General features: G+C 39.2%; 1 protein-coding gene across 1 annotated transcript in view; it reads left to right on the forward strand.

Annotated features, from left to right (window-relative positions):
* Positions 1-306: 306 nt before the first annotated feature.
* The window catches only part of ADGRV1 (adhesion G protein-coupled receptor V1), a 459909-nt gene continuing 442012 nt past the window's right edge, over positions 307-18203 (forward strand). The window contains exon 1 of the mRNA XM_081090113.1: positions 307-433. Coding sequence (XP_080946239.1) covers positions 412-433 — 22 coding nt within the window. The 5' untranslated portion in view covers positions 307-411. The remainder of the gene's footprint in view (positions 434-18203) is intronic.

Genomic DNA, 18203 nt, shown 5'->3' on the forward strand with positions numbered 1-18203 from the left:
GCATTGCTCCCTGCGCAGCCCGCCAGGATGCACAGAGGGTAGGCATCACTGTGTGCTCCCAGGTCAGCCTCGGCGCCTAGCTGCTGGAAGAGTCCATTAGACATGGTCAAGGCAGGGTGTTCCCGATATCGGAGCACGGACCTGCCTGCCCGCAGCGCAGATGGAGATGCACTGCCTTGGGCGGCCACCCCCGCTCCGCTGGTCAGGTGAGCGCAGCCCCGGGAGCCTCTGGTCCTATTGGGGCAGACGGAGCATGGAGGAGGGCGGGGGTTGGGGGTAAGATAAGGGGGAGGACCTGATACCAGGAGAAAGAATAAGCAACCTCGGCGCTACGTGTGGACGCAGGCGAGAGCGAGAGCTAGAGTGTGCGAGGGAAGGACCAGCGGGGACAGCAGGGCGCAGGGCGCGCGGATGTCGGTGTCTCCGGGGCCAGGTAGGCTTTGACGGAAGGGAAGGTGCTGCGAGCATCCGAGCATCCCGGTGCCCGGGCACGGCAGCGTTGGTAGCGGCGCGGGGTCGCTGCTCCGCACCTGTTGCTGGAGGTGGGAGGCGAATGCGTCCTGGGCGCGCTGGGCTGCGGCTGTGCGGGAAGCGTGGCGTGCCTGCCAGGCGCCCCTTCCAAAGATGCTTGATCTCAAAGAAGATGAGAAGTGAATGAGCGGAGGGAAAAGTTTCCTTTCTCCTCTTTCTGCCTGTTTGAAACTGAATCCCAGCTTTAATTTTAAAGATTCGTTTGGAAAATAACCGACCCCAAGCGGCGCGCCATAGGTACTAATAATGGGAGGGTTGAGATAAACTTGTCCTATGTTCCAAAATAACTGCTGCGTCCAGGTACTTTCAATGAAATATACTGATTTCAGGGGGCGTGGAATTATTCTGGAAATTAGATATATGTATTTAAAGCATACACATTTTAATGTTTTAAACCATTTTAAAATAGTCCCCCCCCCCCCAAAAAAAAACACAACAAAAAACGAAAACAGCAATTGTGGCAGTGTTCATTCGGGGATAAAAACGATGTTAAGGCACGATATTAGCTTATTTCGTGAAACGTATGTTTTAAACGAACTTTTTACATTTACAAAATCCACAACTTTAAAAAAATGTGTAATGAATTTATTTTTAAGCTGCACACTCGTTTAGAAAATAATTTTAAGAGTTCATTTTAAGAGTACAATTAGGATAAAGCTAAAAAAAGTGCCTTAACTAATACAGCACTGTTTAGAAATTCTTGCTGAAGTTATAATCTTAAATTACTTAAGAGCTGTTTCCTTCCCTTTGTGTGTCATTTATCAAAAGAGTCAGATAGAACCAAAAAAAACAACAAAAAAAAGAAGATAAGAAAAGGCAAGTAAAATAAAAGCAATTTATTTTGGGGTGATTTCTTAGGCTACAGGGGGTGCCAAATACACTCTGAACTGTGTTGTAATAAAACATATTAAATGTATAGATCCGCCATTAACTTACAGTGACTTTGGACACACTCCCATCCTCTGGTCCTTACTTTCTTCATTTATAAAGTAAAGGGATTAGACTAGGTGATCGAAAAGACTTATTTCAGCCAGAAATGATATGTCTCATGATTATAACTTTTTAAAAGTAACCAAAATGAGTTCACTAAGAGAAAGTATGACTGAACCCTGTCTCCATGTTTATTTCCATGATGAATGACATCACCAATCATCCTGTATTGAATGCCTGCTATGTAACGGTTCTGAGAAGCTCTTTACATAGATCATTTTATTTAACACTCATCAGCACCACCATACATTAAATGGCATTATCTAATTTACAAATAATGACTCTGAAGCATGGAAAGTTTAAGCTCCTTGTCCTAAGTTCCCCAGTTAGTAAGGGCTGGGTCATGGGTCCCCCCCACCCCCTACTTCCCCCCACTTCCCAGTGCTCTGAGCATCTACACTATACTGAATGTTACGATTAAAAGCTGAAACCACCTGTAAACACCAGCTAAGAAATGACTGAAATGTGAGACCATAATGGGATGGAGGTCAATTATATAACAACACTGAGTCTTGATATCATCAGATATAGAAATGATGTATCAATCAACATTTACCATATTTTCCACAACAATTGTATTGTTATGCTGTACATATATTGATCAGATATTGAATGCCAACTGTATTCATTGTCAGAAAATGATAACATGAGATATATTTGGAACTCAAGTGTTTTTATGGTAATAAGAAGAATGATTACAAATAACATGAAAGGCAGAGGCTAATGTTAAGCAAAAGTATTTCAGACGCTTTCTACTTGGCGGTGTCCTTGCCCCAGCTACACACAAAGAAAGAGAGTGGTCACAGCAGAACTAGCTGTGACTAAACCCTTCTGACCATATTCCCATGATAAATGATAATAGTATGCATCATTTATTGACTGTCTACTCCAGGGGTCCTCAAACTACGGCCTGCGGGCCACATGCGGCCCGCCGAAAACATTTGTTTTTTTACTTCAAAATAAGATATGTGCAGTGTGTGTAGGAATTTGTTCATAGTTTTTTTTTAAACTATAGTCCGGCCCTCCAACGGTCTGAGGGGCAGTGAACTGGCCCCCTGTTTAAAAAGTTTGAGGAGCCCTGGGACTCTACTCCATGTCAGGAATTCTCCTGGGCCTTTTGAATAGACTAACTTTATATTTAATGATCAAATGCTATTATCCTGATTTGTAGGTGAAGAAACTGGAAGGACCCACCAAGAAACACATTTTGCCTTTGATTAAGTCTGCGATCTTTTACTGTTCAGAAATTATAGGCTGTGAACACAATATCGAAATCCTTAAACCCTGGAGGAGACTTTGAGCAAACTAGACCTACCCCTTTGTTTTATATCTGGGGAAACTGAAACCTTAAAAACTTGAGACTTAAAGTCACATATTCTATTTTTCCAGTTATGATTTTAGTTATATTTTAGTTATGTGTACCTTCCCATAAACTAATATGTGAAAAGCATGTTAGCAGGTTAACTTGGTCATTAGATGTTTGATTTATTGCCACTCAACCAAATACTGCCTCCTGCCCTTTTTTATATTGCTGTCCTACTGTTATTGAAAATTTCAATGTTGCCCCGATTAAGATACAAAATCTTTGAGGACAGTGACTGTATTGTATATTTCTAGAGTTTAGCAAAGTGGTTAATATATTGAATAAATGGTTTTGTCACCTTCTTACCTGTGATAAGTCATTATTTTATGCACTGGGTCCAAAATCTATACAGTGGAAGCATTGTGTCATCACCACTTTTATCTCATGTAGAATAATGAATCTAGACAATTTCTAGGTTCTTATAAAGCATATTGAGCTCCTTAGATGATGAGTGTTTAATTTGAATATAAAATGTAGTGTGTTACCATGGAGAGATTTGGATGGGCACTTCTCTCATTTTGTGGGAAAAAGCACACAGTTAAGCATTACACCCAGTTGAGTATTCATCTCTATCTCTCTGACTTGGAAATAACTTTTTCTGGTTGTTAAAAGAATATAAAGTCCGGTAGGAAATTCAAACAGTGTAGAAAAAGAGAGAAATCACCAGGAACTTCACTAGGTTTTGGTAAACATCCACTTCTCATCTTTCTTCCCTTATCTCCTGCTGAATCAGAGTGAGAGTTATTGAAACCATTTACAGTTTAAAGCTCTATTTAGTTTTAGTATTCTATCACTTTCAGGCAGCTCAAACTTCATATAAATAAAGATATTTATTGAGAAATGAAGATAAACATACTCCTAATAAACTGGACTCTTTCTATCTCAGGCAGAATGAAGTAGTGTAGAAAGTTGATTTCCCCATGGAAATGGATGCATGTCTATTTTTTTCCCTTCTCAAGGCAGGATTGGGGGTCAGGGAGCATCTTCACATGTATAGGGGGATCCCCAATATGCCAGGATGTGAGGCCACAGAGGAAGCCACAGCACCTGTGTTCTGTTGCCCTGGTTGAGGTGTGGCAGAGGAGGAGAAGGGTGGAGCTGGGACACTGGTGGTTGTGGTAGGACAAGGACTGTGTTTTCTGATTCCACTGTGACACCCTATACGCTTTGAAATGTACCAGACCGGGTCCCTCTCCCAGCTTCTGGGCAGGTGGTCATGGGGCCCTTTCTGGTGCAGTCAGGCATAAGTCTGGCTGTACCTCAGAATGAGAGCAGGATGCCGATAGGGCATTTCTCATTAATTTATTCATGATTCTAATAACACAGAATAGACCCTCTTTCATATAAATGGGGAAACTGGGTGCTGGAATAGTTGTTACCAAATGAGTTTTGAACTAATACAAAATTATTGGGTATAAAGGGAGGTTGGGGATCTTTTTGAGAGAGACAATGATAGCTCTTCCATGTACATTTGGATGGAATTACAATGAAAATATGCATGTATTATTTGATTATTTTAATTTTATAAATTTGCTATTCAAAATTCCTTTTCCTTAGGCACATTTTCTTAATTTGCACTATGTATTTGAGCATAGAATTCTTTCATGCTTTACTTTATTAGGGGCTTAACAGGGCTTAAGTCCAACCATCTGTTCACATCTTGGCACATCAGCACATTGGAGGTGCTGGAAGGGGCTAAATAAATTTCCCACATTTTAAAGGTTAGGGAAGGAGCTACCTTTGTGAATAGATTTCAGATGTTTCTCAGCAAGACAATAGTGCAGAAGTAGAGTAAAAATGCATTTTATTCTTTGAAGCACAAGGTTCCCTGTCTGTCTTTAGTTTTGCTGAAAGGCAATTAGCATTTCAACTAGCCAATTTGGTTACTTGCAATGAAGTACTTGGATTTATAATTTGCTGTTCTTGTCTGAGCCTGTTGAGCTCTGGCTCTTATGTAATCCCCTCCAAGTAGCCTTCTCTCCAGCACAGTTATTGTTGCTGGTCTTACACAACTAATCAATAGAGAGTTTTCCCTGCCTTCAACTGTAGGGTACAATAGGGGAAGGAAAATGAAATGCCAAGCTAATAAGTGGGTGATTGTAATTATTACTAGCCATTGTTGAAATGTGGCGCAGGTGAAAGGTACAGAATAGCTTCAAATAAAATGAAGCATTGTGTGGTACTCTTAATAGTTTATTTCTGCATGCAGAATGCACAATAAACAGAAGATATATATATATATATATAGTCATATATATATGAATTAATTAAGATGACTGAAAATTAACAAAGAAGAAGCAACTCTTAATTTTTTACATTGATTTTGCTTTCTTTCTGCAAGAAAGAATTCCATGGAGAATATGGGTAAAAGAGAAAAGAAATTTTTAAAGTGTTATGACAAATGAACAAGTGCTCTGAGGCATACTGTGGAAATAATCAAGGGTTTGTATTTTTGTGTTAATTGAAAAGAAAATCTTTTTAGCTTTAGTTATGGATTCTGATAATTAGGTAATATTCATATACTTCATGTATACTAGTATATTCAGATTCCTTTGAAGGAAACACTGCCTATTATCATCCTTTTGTTAGGTTAATTAGACTGATATCCTTTAATCCATGTCATGGGCAGTAATTCAATTTAGCTCAACTTTTAATGCAACACTGTTTTTGCAAAGTTGTATTTATGTATTTATTTGGAAGTAAAATAATACATTTTTTAAATTTTCAAATAATGTTTAACTGAAAGAAGGCCTAATATAGAGAACTATTTCAGAAACAAGCCTTGCAAGTGAGCAATAAAATTTTGAGACTATATATATATGAAAGAATTGCATTCTCTTCTATATTTCCAATCTGTGATATAGAAAAAAAAGCCCTATCTGCAGCTATAATTAGCATCATTTATATATTATTCACGTAAGTTCAACAGCATTGATGAGCAGGAATGAAACAAAGAAGGCTTACCTGACCTCTGGCAGACTAGTCAGCTAAGGATGGAAAGTGTTTTGGAAAAAGTGGGACTTGATCTGGACTTTGAAAAATGGTGGAGGAGAGGAAGTAGAAAGAAGTACAGAGAAGGCCCTGGGGAGAAGCTTGGATCAAAAGAGCTGAGGTAAGAATGATCCAGATGAGTTGTCCCAGATATACATAAAATCAACTTGATGGGAACTGTTGAAAGAAAGGGCTAGAAGTTCAGGGTGGGTTTTAATTTTTTAAGAAAATGAGACATAATTCACTTAGCAAAGAGAAGAATAATCTTTTAAAGTGATTTTTCAGTGGTATTTATTATATTTACAAAGTTGTGCAACTGTCACCACTGTCTATTCCAGAATATTTTCATCACTGCAAAAAGAAATCATATATATATACATATATATATGTATATATATATAAATTTTATATATAAAAAAAGAAATCACTTACCAATCTGCTTCACTCTCCACCCTCTCCCCACCCCCATGTCCATGGCAACAAATCTACTTTTGTCTCTACAGATGCGCATGTTCTGGACATTTCATATAAATGGAATCATATAAATACATGGCCTTTTGCATCTGCCTTCTTTCACATATCATGTTTTCAAGGTTCATCATGTTGTAGCATGTTTCACTACTTTATTTTTTTATAGCTGAATAATATTGTATGAGTATTTTGTTTATCCATTCATTAGTTAGTTGATGGGCATTTGGACTGTTTCTACTTTTGGACTGTTATGGACATTTGTATGCAAGTTTTTGTGTAATCATATTTTTCAGTTCTCTTGGTTACATATTGCAGGGCAATAGGGAGGGTGGATAAAAGAGCCAGGATGCATTTAGAAGAAATGTATCCCGTTTCCTTTTTTTTAAAAAAAATATATTTTATTGATTTTTTACAGAGAGGAAGGGAGAGGGATAGAGAGTTAGAAACATCAATGAGAGAGAAACATCGATCAGCTGCCTCCTGCACACCCCCTACTGGGGATGTGCCCGCAACCAAGGTACATGCCCTTGACAGGAATCGAACCTGGGATCCTTGAGTCCGTGGACTGACGCTCTATCCGCAGAGCCAAACCAGTTAGGGCCCATATCCTGTTTCTTATATACATTCTGTTAGGCCCAGGGCCATATTATGGGGCAAATGCTTCAGGTATGGCTTGCAGATTTATTACTTCCAACTTTCTTTGCACAGATCTTTGCCAATTAACTAAGACATTTAAAGCACCCACATTGTGAGAAAACAAAGGAACAATTTGCAATCAATGACTCCTCCTTCACCCTGGGCTATAGGTTTTCCTAAAAAGGGAAGGATGGTAGTGGCGGGCATAATGATTGACCTATCTAGGATATGCTAAAATCAGAAATGTGATTGGATGTTGTCTGAGATACACTGAATTTAAGTCTCTGATGATTTCTGCCTTTTCCATAAGGAGTCATCTAAATGATGACTGGTTGAGCTATCAAAATGAGAAGATTTATTTTTTATTCTAAGACAAATTGTGGAAGCTTTAACAAAATGTTATTTTGTTAGAAATTTAGTAAATCACTTGATTGAGAATTGGGCTTTTAGGTAAAGACAAATCCAGTTCAATAATGTATAGTTTGTCAGATATCACTAAGTCAGTTGTGCAGGTGATTGCCTTTATGTATTTGTATATTTCAAACCTTGACTAATTTTCTGAAAGGATCTGTTGTACTTCATAAAATAAATTGACAGTATTTGTCTTTCTCTGTCTGACTTATTTCACTTAGCATAATACTCTGAGTTTATCCATGTTATGGCAAATGCTATTATTTCATTCTTTTTATGGCTGAGTAATAGTCCATTGTATATATGTACAAATTTTTTATCCACTGGTCTATTGATGGCTTCTTGGATTGTTTCCATATCTTGGCTATTGCAAACAATGCTGCGCTGACTAGGGGTGGATATAGCCTTTTGAATTAGTGTGTTGAGTGTCTTCGGATATATACCCAGAAGTGGAATCACTGGACAACAAGGAAATTTCATTTTTAATTATGTGAGGGACCTCCATATTGTTTGCCATAGTGCTGCATCAATCTGCATTTCCACCAACAGTGCATGAGGGCTCCCTTTTCTCTATATCCTCATCAACACTTGTTTGTTGATTTATTGATGGTAGCCATTCTGATAGGTGTGAGGTGATATCTTTTTGTGGTTTTAATTTTTATTTCTCTGATGGTTAGTGATATTTAGCATCTTTTAATATGTCTATTAGCCATCTGCATGTTCTCTTTGGACAAGTATCCAGGTCCTTTGCCAATTTTTTAATTGGAGTGTTTGGTTTTTGGTGTTGAGTTGTATGAGCTCTTTATAAACTTCGGATATTAACCCCTATTGGATGTATCATTGGCAGATATCTTCTCCAATTCAGTAGGTTGCCTTTACATTTTTTAGTTTGATTTAGTCTCATTTGTTTAGTTTTCTTTTGTTTCCCTAGCCTGAGGCAATATATCAGAAAAAAATATTTCTAACCGAAATGTCAGAATTTACTGTAACTCATTTTGAGTTGATTTTTATCTAATTCTTTCATCTCTGAATGATCATTTAAAAATTATTTTATTAGGAGTTAAAAACAGGTACTGTTCTAACTCTGTCATTCTTGCCACGTTAGCTAGAATTTTTAAAGAAAGAACTTTTCCTTTAACAACTAGGCAATTGGGTTACCTGGAAAAGGTGTTTATCCAGGATAAACAGGATAAATATTTAATTCCTCCAATTTAAATGTTAATTTCAGAGTAAGGAGTTGATGCCCTAGTTACTTTCAGTGGAGACCAATGAGCTTTATCTATCTATCTATCTATCTATCTATCTATTCTTATGAACACCAGGATTTGTATATTCAGTATGTTACAAATAGTTGTAGTCATTACTCTCTTAGATGCACAAAGATTTTAGTCTTTGGCCAGTAGGAACACTTTCATGTTCTTGTATCCCATTGACATCACTCCATTAATCTTTGATAGCTTCTTTGCTGGTACAAGATGTTCTGGTTCATTTTACATATTTCCCTCTCTAGAGTTCAGGTTTCTAGAAGATTCTTGAGTAAACTAGTAACTGCGTTTTGAACTCTATACGCAGTAGTTTGCTTTCTTTCATTTGTGACATGTTTCTTTGTCTTTGCATTTTGGCTGCTTCCTTGTGTTTGCTTCTATGTATTGGGTAGAGCTGCTATGTCATCTTGAGTTGTTAGAATGGCCTTGTGTAATAGGTGTTCCATAGGGCCCAATGGCTCCGCCTCCCCAGTCACCTGAGCTGGGAGCTCTAGGTGCAACCCTTTGTGGGCTGTGAGCACAGTCTTGTTGTATTAGACTTGATTGCTGTTGGTGTCACTGGGAGGAATTGACCTCCAGGCCAATTGCCTGTGAGGACCAGCTGCAACTACAGTGGTAGAGCTGCTATGCAGGAGACGCCCCTATGGAGCAGGACTTGCTTCAGTGGGGCTTTGGTTCTCACTGAGTCTGCCCTTGAGTGTGTTGCTTATGGATGAGTAGAGTTGTAATCTGGTCTGGTCTGACACTGACCACTGGGTACACTTGCTTTTGGGTCTCTAGGGAGGTGCAGAGTCAGCCACTGCCTGGGGCCACCCAGTAGGAGCTACAGAGAGATCTGCAGATTCCTCATCTTTATATTCAGTTTGGAAGTGCCCAGATGAGGCCCAGCTGTGAAGGAAGGCAGGCTGGTGCTGGTGCCAGGTCTTTGGTCTTTTATTGATAGGTTTGGGGCACCCTGACCCAGCTGCAGCTTGTTTGAGAGATTTTAGCCTGAGCAAGGACAGGCCATTAATATTCAAAAGGCACTGCACACAGCTTGGGTGGGTTGTAAATTGGATGAGGCGAGGTCTTAGGGAATCACCAGGGTGGAGCAAACAGAAATGGCTGCCAGTCATCCCTGTGACCAGGGAGGTCCCAGCATAGGAACAATGATCCCTGCAAACACTTCCATCTGGGAGAAAGCCGCCCCCGAGTTCCTGCTCTGATACCAGATAATCCAATTCCTCCTCATATGTGTCTGTGTTCCCCAGATCCTCACGCTGGTTCTGGAGCTCAGAGGAAGCGGGACCTTGTAAGTTCAGTTCATGGTGCCAGCCTTTTAAAAGAACAACTGCTTCTCCAGCAGCCTCTGTGCCACTGAGTCCCAATCCACACTGATTTTTATAGCCTGTAGTTCTTACTGCTTGTAGGGACTTCTTTTCCCAGCTCTGGGGCCTTGGACTGGGAATCCTCGCTCCTCCTGGCGGCCTCCACAGAGATGATCTCCCCCCCAATTAAAAAAGCCGCCCATGTGGATGCCGGACCAGCTCATTTCTTGCCTCCGCACCTCCTACCAGTCTCTGTGTGCTTTCTTCTTTACTACTCTAGTTGTAGGACTTCCATTCAGCCAGCTTTCCATTGGTTCTGGATGATGAGTGTTCTGTATTTTAGTTGTAATTTTGATGTGGCTGTGGGAGGTGGTGAGTACAGGTGTTTACCTACACTGCCATCTTCCCCAAATTTCGAGTCCTACTTCTTGATATGTCTTTGTGGAAGCTTTGGTTTTGTTAATATGAATTTGGTGAGTTAATAATGCAGCTATTGTTTGATTACTATAAGTTAGGGAATGTACTAAGAATGTTATGTGTATTATTTCATCTAATCCTCATGACTACCTTTTGAGGTGGATGACTTAATTCCATATTTTCATGAGAAAACAGAGATTTAGAGAAATAACCGAGTTTTGGAGACACTAAGCCACTTACCAAGCTAACATAGAAGAAGGTAAGACTGAGCTTGGATTTAACCTAGGCATTGTGACTTCAAAACAAGTGTTTATAAGTTTGTGTAACACAGTTCCTTCTTTAAAATAATAATAAAAAAGAGTTGATCAATTATTTAGAATAAGAATCATACAGAGGAGGATGCCAAGATGAAGCATTGTGCACAGTTTTCAGGAGACCAAAGTGTAGTTGGTGATGAATGTAGTTATAACTCAAGGAATAACACTGTAAATGATCTATAAGAGAGAGGTGCTAAATCATCTCTGCTATGTGGACACAGAGTCAGGGGACAGAGGAAAAGGGGATGTTGGGAGGTGTAGCACTTAATTTTGGTTTGAGACATATTGGAAGCACTGGTAGGACATCTGTATGGAGAAACCCAGCAGTCAGTTGAAAGTGTCTCTGGTTCAACATGAGGGTTAGGGCTTTACTTAAGAAGGGTTATTGCCTCCTGTAGTCAAAATAGTTTGCTAGAGACTGTGGGGTAGCTAGGTGGAAATGTCTAACCAGTTGACTGATTATATGAGTTGTGCAGGATAAAATTAGGAATCAACAGGGGAAAATTGTTCTGTAGTCATAGGTTTGGGAAATAATGACTTAAATAAGGTTAAGTCTGTGTTTAGGCTTTCTTGGTGCTTGTTATATGCTAAAGTATTTTGAATATTTAAGAAAATATAGTGTCCATGCAAACATTTTCTAAACATAATTCACAATAGAATTCTTTAGTCTGGTCAAAATGTGGGCATAGCATTGCACAGAACACACTTTGAGGAATATTAGTTGGAGCTTATGTGAAAATTTAAGAGTTGGAATTGGGAATTTTTTATAGGGACTAGAAAAACCTTAGATTGCTCCAAGGGAAAGTTTAAATTTGAGGTGGAAGCTTAAAGCAGCAGCAGGGCTGAGGATGGGTAATTGTTTGTAGGTAAGAAGACTGCATTTGGGTGCAAGGGAGATGGAGAGAGGAATGAAGGGAGGGCAGGAAGATAAGAGATAGATAGATTAAGAGGAGTAAATAAAGAAACATGAACGAATGGGGTCAGAAGCATAGGTGTTGGCTAATCTTAGAGTGGGTGTTCCATATTTGGAGACAGTGTGTGGAAATGGAGAAAGAGAATGTTGAGGGAATGAAAATAAAATCCCCTAAGTGTTTAAAATATAAAAAAAAGGTATTATTGATGCAGTCATGAAAACAAAGAAGAATACATATTACTCTAATTTCAAGTGTATTAAGATGTACAATTCATTTTCAGTAACTGTTTACCTATCAGTGTGGAGGGTAAACAACTGATCTAAAGAGGGTTTACCTTTTCTTTACCTAGAAAAAAGAATTTCAAAATGAAATTCTATTTTAATGTCTTGGTTTGGGCATGTTTGCTACCACATGCCCAGAACTTAGACAATGCCTGGAACATAGTAGAGACTGATTATTTTTTGAATGTTGTCAGATGATGAATGGATATTAGAGCCAAGCACATCAATAGGGTCTACATGCCACACATAGGTTACCTTTAAGCTCTTTTAAACTTGTGTGCATGAACGAAAAGAATAAGCTCTGAAAGGAGTTGGCAGTAAACTCTGAAGCTGGAGAGAGCTGGTTAGGGACTCTGGCCCGAAGATAGCATTAAAGAAGTGGGATAGGCAGGAGAGGGCCCTCCTCTGAAAGATAGTGCTGACTTATGCCAGGAGGGGGGACCGGTGTGGCCTGAAGGCCACGGCCTGAAGCAGCAGGCCTGGCAGATGGAGGAGGACTAGGTTCAGACAAGGCACCAGGTCCTGAGGCTCAGTGGCACCTGGAACACTGTAGTCTGAGAGACACCAGACTTTTCGGAATGCATAGACACTGGTATTCTGGGAGCATAAAAATAGGGGCCCTCCAAGAGGTAAAACTGGATTTCCTTTCAGCATGATGCTTGGAGTCTTGAATAGGATTTAATTTAATTTAATTTAATTTGGAGAAGTAATAACATGGTGACATATTTGCACTATGGGTGTTGTGGACTAGTTCATACTTGTTACATACTGAGGATTCCAAGGAATTTATACTTTTCATTACAAATAGCCATAGGAAATTTTCAATCAAATCTAACCCTGTTATCTCCCTAGTCTCTAGTGTAGTACTGAAACAGTTTGGCTGCATTTAAAACAACAAAAACAAACCCTGTATCATTTAAGAGGAAGAAAGGAAGAGAAACATTTAATTTTGGAATATGTGTAGGTGGTAGATTATGACCATGAAAGGTCCAAAAGAGTGGAAATTAAAGGTAAGAAAAAAAATTATGTGAGTTAGAATGAATGCTTTGAGAAAAGCACAGATACAGTTATAAAGCATGTTCATGAAGGCAAGAAAGAGTAACATCAATATATTATTAGGCATTAGCTTCTCTGTAATGAGGAGTTAAAGTAAACCTAACAAACCTTATTTAAAATTAAAAAATCACATCTTGCAAAATGTTATTTACAGCTCAGATCCATCTCAGTGATCTATTATTTTTTAATTTTTATTTTTAAAATATATTTGTATTGACTTCAGAGAGGAAGGGAGAGATAGAAACATCGGTGATGAGAGAGAATCAGTGATCTGCTGTCTCTTGCATGCCCCCTACTGGGGATCAAGTCCACAACCCGGATGCTCTGTCCACTGAGCCAAACCGGCTAGGGCTCAGTGATCTAATATTGATAAACTCCTAGGTTTTCCCTAAACTGGAAAAATTTGAAACTTTGACATAGAATTTAAAAATGTTTTGATAGATGTTTTTAACATTTTTATCAGTACAAAACCAGCCTGAACTGAGTTTACTCTGGAGTTAGTGGCACTTCAGAGGGAGCTAAACAGTGTTCAGTGGATTCTGTGAAGATTATTTTAGCATTTGGAAATTTTGATCTGCTTGGTAGAGATACTTTTGTAATCTTACTAAGCATTATAGAAATTTATAAAAAATGGATTTTAGGCTTTATCATGATACTTTAAATTTATAAGTGACTCTGTAATTGGACAGCAAGAAAAGCTCAACTCAGTGATTTTCCTTAGCGATGCAGTGTATTGACAAAACATTGTAGCATGTTGATATGACATTAAATCTATTTCTTAAGTTCAATGTGTGTGAGATAGATGAGGAAATAAATTAATGTTGTAAGGTCATTGGCTTCAAGCTTCTTGGGATGGAAATGTTTGTAATCTAGGCTTAGGTTTTATAGATTTTAAAGTTGTGAAAGGATTGTAGTAGCTGGGGGAAATGTAGAGGGTGTTCAAATTAAGGCTTTTATTTTAATGTTAGAATTTTATACAGTTTTAGGGACCCTGTGAAAAATTTGAAAATTATTAATTGAAGGGATTGATTATCTATATAGTATTTTGTTTCGGTTAGGAAATGGATCACATGACACATAAATACCTTACAAATGGGAAAGAGGAACTGGTTAGCTGGACCATAGTGATCTTCTAGCACTTTACCTAATTCATTTGAACGTCACGTATTTAGCCAGTGTGGTCACTTCAAAGAAACTTCTTTACCTTAACAGCATCCAGACAAGACCAAAGAACAGAAGGTTTACTTTTCTGTATATCATTGTTAATGAAAGTCTGTTTTGTGTCACAATTATTAAGTGAAAATGACTACCAGAAAAATACAGTGTTATTGTTTTTTAAAAAAGCCTACTTTTTATTAAAACAAACAAAAAAATAATACATTTTAAAAATTCCCTTCTGAGGAACAAGAGAAAACCCAATTCTAAATACTTTTTGTGTTACACAGGAACTAATGTCTGCAGTAACAAGCTTTTTAGAATATCATAACAGCAAGAACTCAACTTATCAAAACATACAAGATACAGCCAAAGCTATACTTGGAGCAAAACCATAGTTTTAGGAGCTAAACAATAGTGAAGACTAAATTAATGTTCAATTTATGAGTTATAAATACTATAATAAACCAATCTGGATGGAGAAATTACTATTTAAGAAGAAATGGATGAATTAGAAAACGGATAATTTGTAAATAAATGCAAGGTGAAAATAGCTAGGTAAGGTCAGTTTCTTCCTTCATTTTACAGATGAGAAAGTAGACTCACAAAGCTGAGTGACTGCCTGCCTAGTATGTGGCAGAGTGCTCTAAGGGCACAGCTGATGGGCCCTGATGCATTTATTTTCTGCATGAAAATTGGCACTAACCGACTAGTCCATTGGTCTGAATTCTGGTGAACAGTTTGACCCTTACTGGCTAGGAAATGGCTTGCGAATGATATGGCTAGATATGTTGCAATTGCTTCAAGTAACTGGTTAAGGAAATAGAATAAAAACCAGCTATCAGTTGAGGATGGTCCTCACACGGGAGAGTCTTAGATGCCCAATCCATCCTGTTTCCTTTGGTCTCTTGACCATGTGAACCATGAAGGTCCAGCGCCTAGAATCTGGCACTTCATGGTATACTGTGCCTCACAGCTGCCCTAATGCTATAGCTGTTCTTTTTTCCGCCTTTTAACTCGAGGCCAAAAGAAGAGAATTGACATCTACAAAGCCACACAGTTGGGAAGATGGCAGCGACTACAGTAGAGCCCAAGACTGACTCTGAGGCCAACACTTGCTCCTATTAGAGATAACTGGGGGCTTAATACTCAGGGACACTGGCAGTGTCCAGGTAGAGGCTTCATAGCATCTGTGGCAGGATATCCGGGTAGGCACTGCCAGGAATGCTTTGCCACTGTCTTATAAAATCAGATTCCTGGGACACTGCAAGGAGGCAGCCCACAAGGTGTGTGTGTGCGTGTGTGCACAATTGTGTCTGATTTTTCCTGCTTTGAATGACAATATAAGAAATATTTTTCTTTCCCTTTGACCCTACACTGAGGAGACATTGGCAGGGTATAGGAGAGCAAACTGTCTAAATAACAGCTGTTGCTAGCTCCTTCCAATTGATAAGCTTATGTAAAAGTGTGGACTCAGATTTGCCAGTTTTGGTAATTTTTAAAAATAATCTTGAGGAGAGAGAACCAAGATGGCGGCATAGGTTAACGCCAGAGTTTGCTGCTTTGAACAACTACTTCAAAAGTGAAACCAAAAAACGGAACGGACATCACCCAGAACCACTGGAACGCTGGCTGAGTGGAAGTCCTACAACTAGGAGGAAAGAGAAACGCATACGGACACTCAGAGGAGGCGCAGTGCTGAAGTCAAATTCTGAGGTGTGGAGTGCGCGGAGCGGGCTGGCGGTGGAGGGCGCGGTTGGCGTTTTCAATCGGGAGGGAGTCGCAGACTCTGAGCTCCAGATCCGGGCGAGTCTTTAGGGACCCAGACTCAAACGGGAGAAGCGGGACTGTCTGGCTTCGGTCAGAGTGAGTGCAACTTTCTCTCCGAGGTTTGCCGCGGGTGCTGGGACTCAGAGAGGCAGAGCCCCTGGGGACAGGACTGAGAGCGGCCATAACTGCTCTCTCAGGCCCACCCTGTTGATCCTGTGCGACCCACCCCGCCCAAGCCCTGCACAGAGGCATTTGCCGGATAGCCTCAGGCAAACGCCAGATTAGCACCTCCCTAGAGGACAGAAGTTCTCTCACTGCTGACACAGCTGATTCTCATAGCCACTTGGCCTGGAGGTCAAACCCCCCCTGGAATTAGCTACAACAATCAAAATTTAACTATAAAACCACGAACAAAGACCACTAGGGGGTGCACCAAGGAAGCATAACAAAATGCGGAGACAAAGAAACAGGACAAAATTGTCAATGGAAGATATAGAGTTCAGAACCACACTTTTAAGGTCTCTTAAGAACTCTCTAGAAGCTGCCGATAAATGTAGTGAGATCCTCAAGAAAACTAATGAGACCCTCGATGTTATGATAAAGAAGCAACTAGAAATTAAGCATACACGGACTGAAATAACGAATATTATACAGACTCCCGACAGCAGACCAGAGGAGCGCAAGAATCAAGTCAATGATTTGAAATGCGAGGAAGCAAAAAACACCCAACCGGAAAAGCAAAATGAAAAAAGAATCCAAAAATGCGAGGATAGTGTAAGGAGCCTCTGGGACAGCTTCAAACGTACCAACATCAGAATTATAGGGGTGCCAGAAGATGAGAGAGAGCAAGATATTAAAAACCTATTTGAAGAAATAATGACAGAAAACTTCCCCCACCTGGTGAAAGAAATGGACTTACAGGTCCAAGAAGCGCGGAGAACCCCAAACAAAAGGAATCCAAAGAGGACCACACCAAGACACATCATCATTAAAATGCCAAGAGCAAAAGATAAAGAGAGAATCTTAAAAACAGCAAGAGAAAGAAACTCAGTTACCTACAAGGGAATACCCATACGACTGTCAGCTGATTTCTCAACAGAAACTTTGCAGGCCAGAAGGGAGTGGCAAGAAATATTCAAAGTGATGAATACCAAGAACCTACAACCAAGATTACTTTATCCAGCAAAGCTATCATTCAGAATTGAAGGTCAGATAAAGAGCTTCACAGATAAGGAAAAGCTAAAGGAGTTCATCACCACCAAACCAGGATTATATGAAATGCTGAAAGGTATCCTTTAAGAAGAGGAAGAGGAAGAAAAAGGTAAAGATACAAATTATGAACAACAAATATGCATCTATCAACAAGTGAATCTAAGAATCAAGTGAATAAATAATCTGATGAACAGAATGATTATAATAGAATCAGGGACATAGAAAGGGAATGGACTGACTATTCTTGGGGGGGAAAGGGGTGTGGGAGATGCGGGAAGAGACTGGACAACAATCGTGCACCTATGGATGAGGACAGTGGGTGGGGAGTGAGGGTGGAGGGTGGGGCGGGAACTGGGAGGAGGAGAGTTATGGGGGAGGAAAAAAACCCAAAGAAAACAAACAAACAAACAAACAAAAATAATCTTGAAATTCATTTTTTTTAAAAATGCAGAATCTTCAAATATTAAATCTTTAAATACCCAAATTCTTTTAGTATTATTTTGGAAACACAATTTGGACTAAAGAACAGCATGTGTCTGTAGGCCTGTTCTGGGTTGAAGGCTCTGGATTTATTACATAAAGCTCTCTCCCTTAACTGCCATGAGTACAAATAATTCATTTAGAAAATGCAGGTGCCTAGGTCCTGCAGCAAGAGTAGATGGTACCTAATAAGTATTATAGAATAGAAAGAAACAGAAAGTACAGAGAGAACAGAATTTTTTTTAAATAGAACAGTATTTTCCAAGAGATAAAAGGTGGTATTTGGTTAATGGAAAAATAACAGGATACCATTAAATTCTTAGAAATGAAAACATAATAGTGTGAATAAAAAAATTACTAGGAGAATTGAAATTTAATGATGAATTCTCAGAAAGTAGGGCAAAAATCAAAGAATTAGAAATGAGAGCGAATTAAAGATATGAAAATGAAAGGTTCAGCCCCAGAATACCGATATTAAATAATAGGAGTTTTAGGATGAAAGAACAGTGAAAATGGAAGGGGAAAAATCATTGTGAAATAGTATAAGGAAATTTTCCAGGTCTAAAGGATAAGTGTCAGATTGCAGGAGATTGCTCAGCCAAAGGGACAAAAATAAACCCATTCCAAGAAAAATCC

Source organism: Myotis nattereri, assembly GCF_964212035.1.
Source record: "Myotis nattereri genome assembly, chromosome: 4".
Classification (NCBI taxonomy): Eukaryota; Metazoa; Chordata; class Mammalia; order Chiroptera; family Vespertilionidae; genus Myotis; species Myotis nattereri.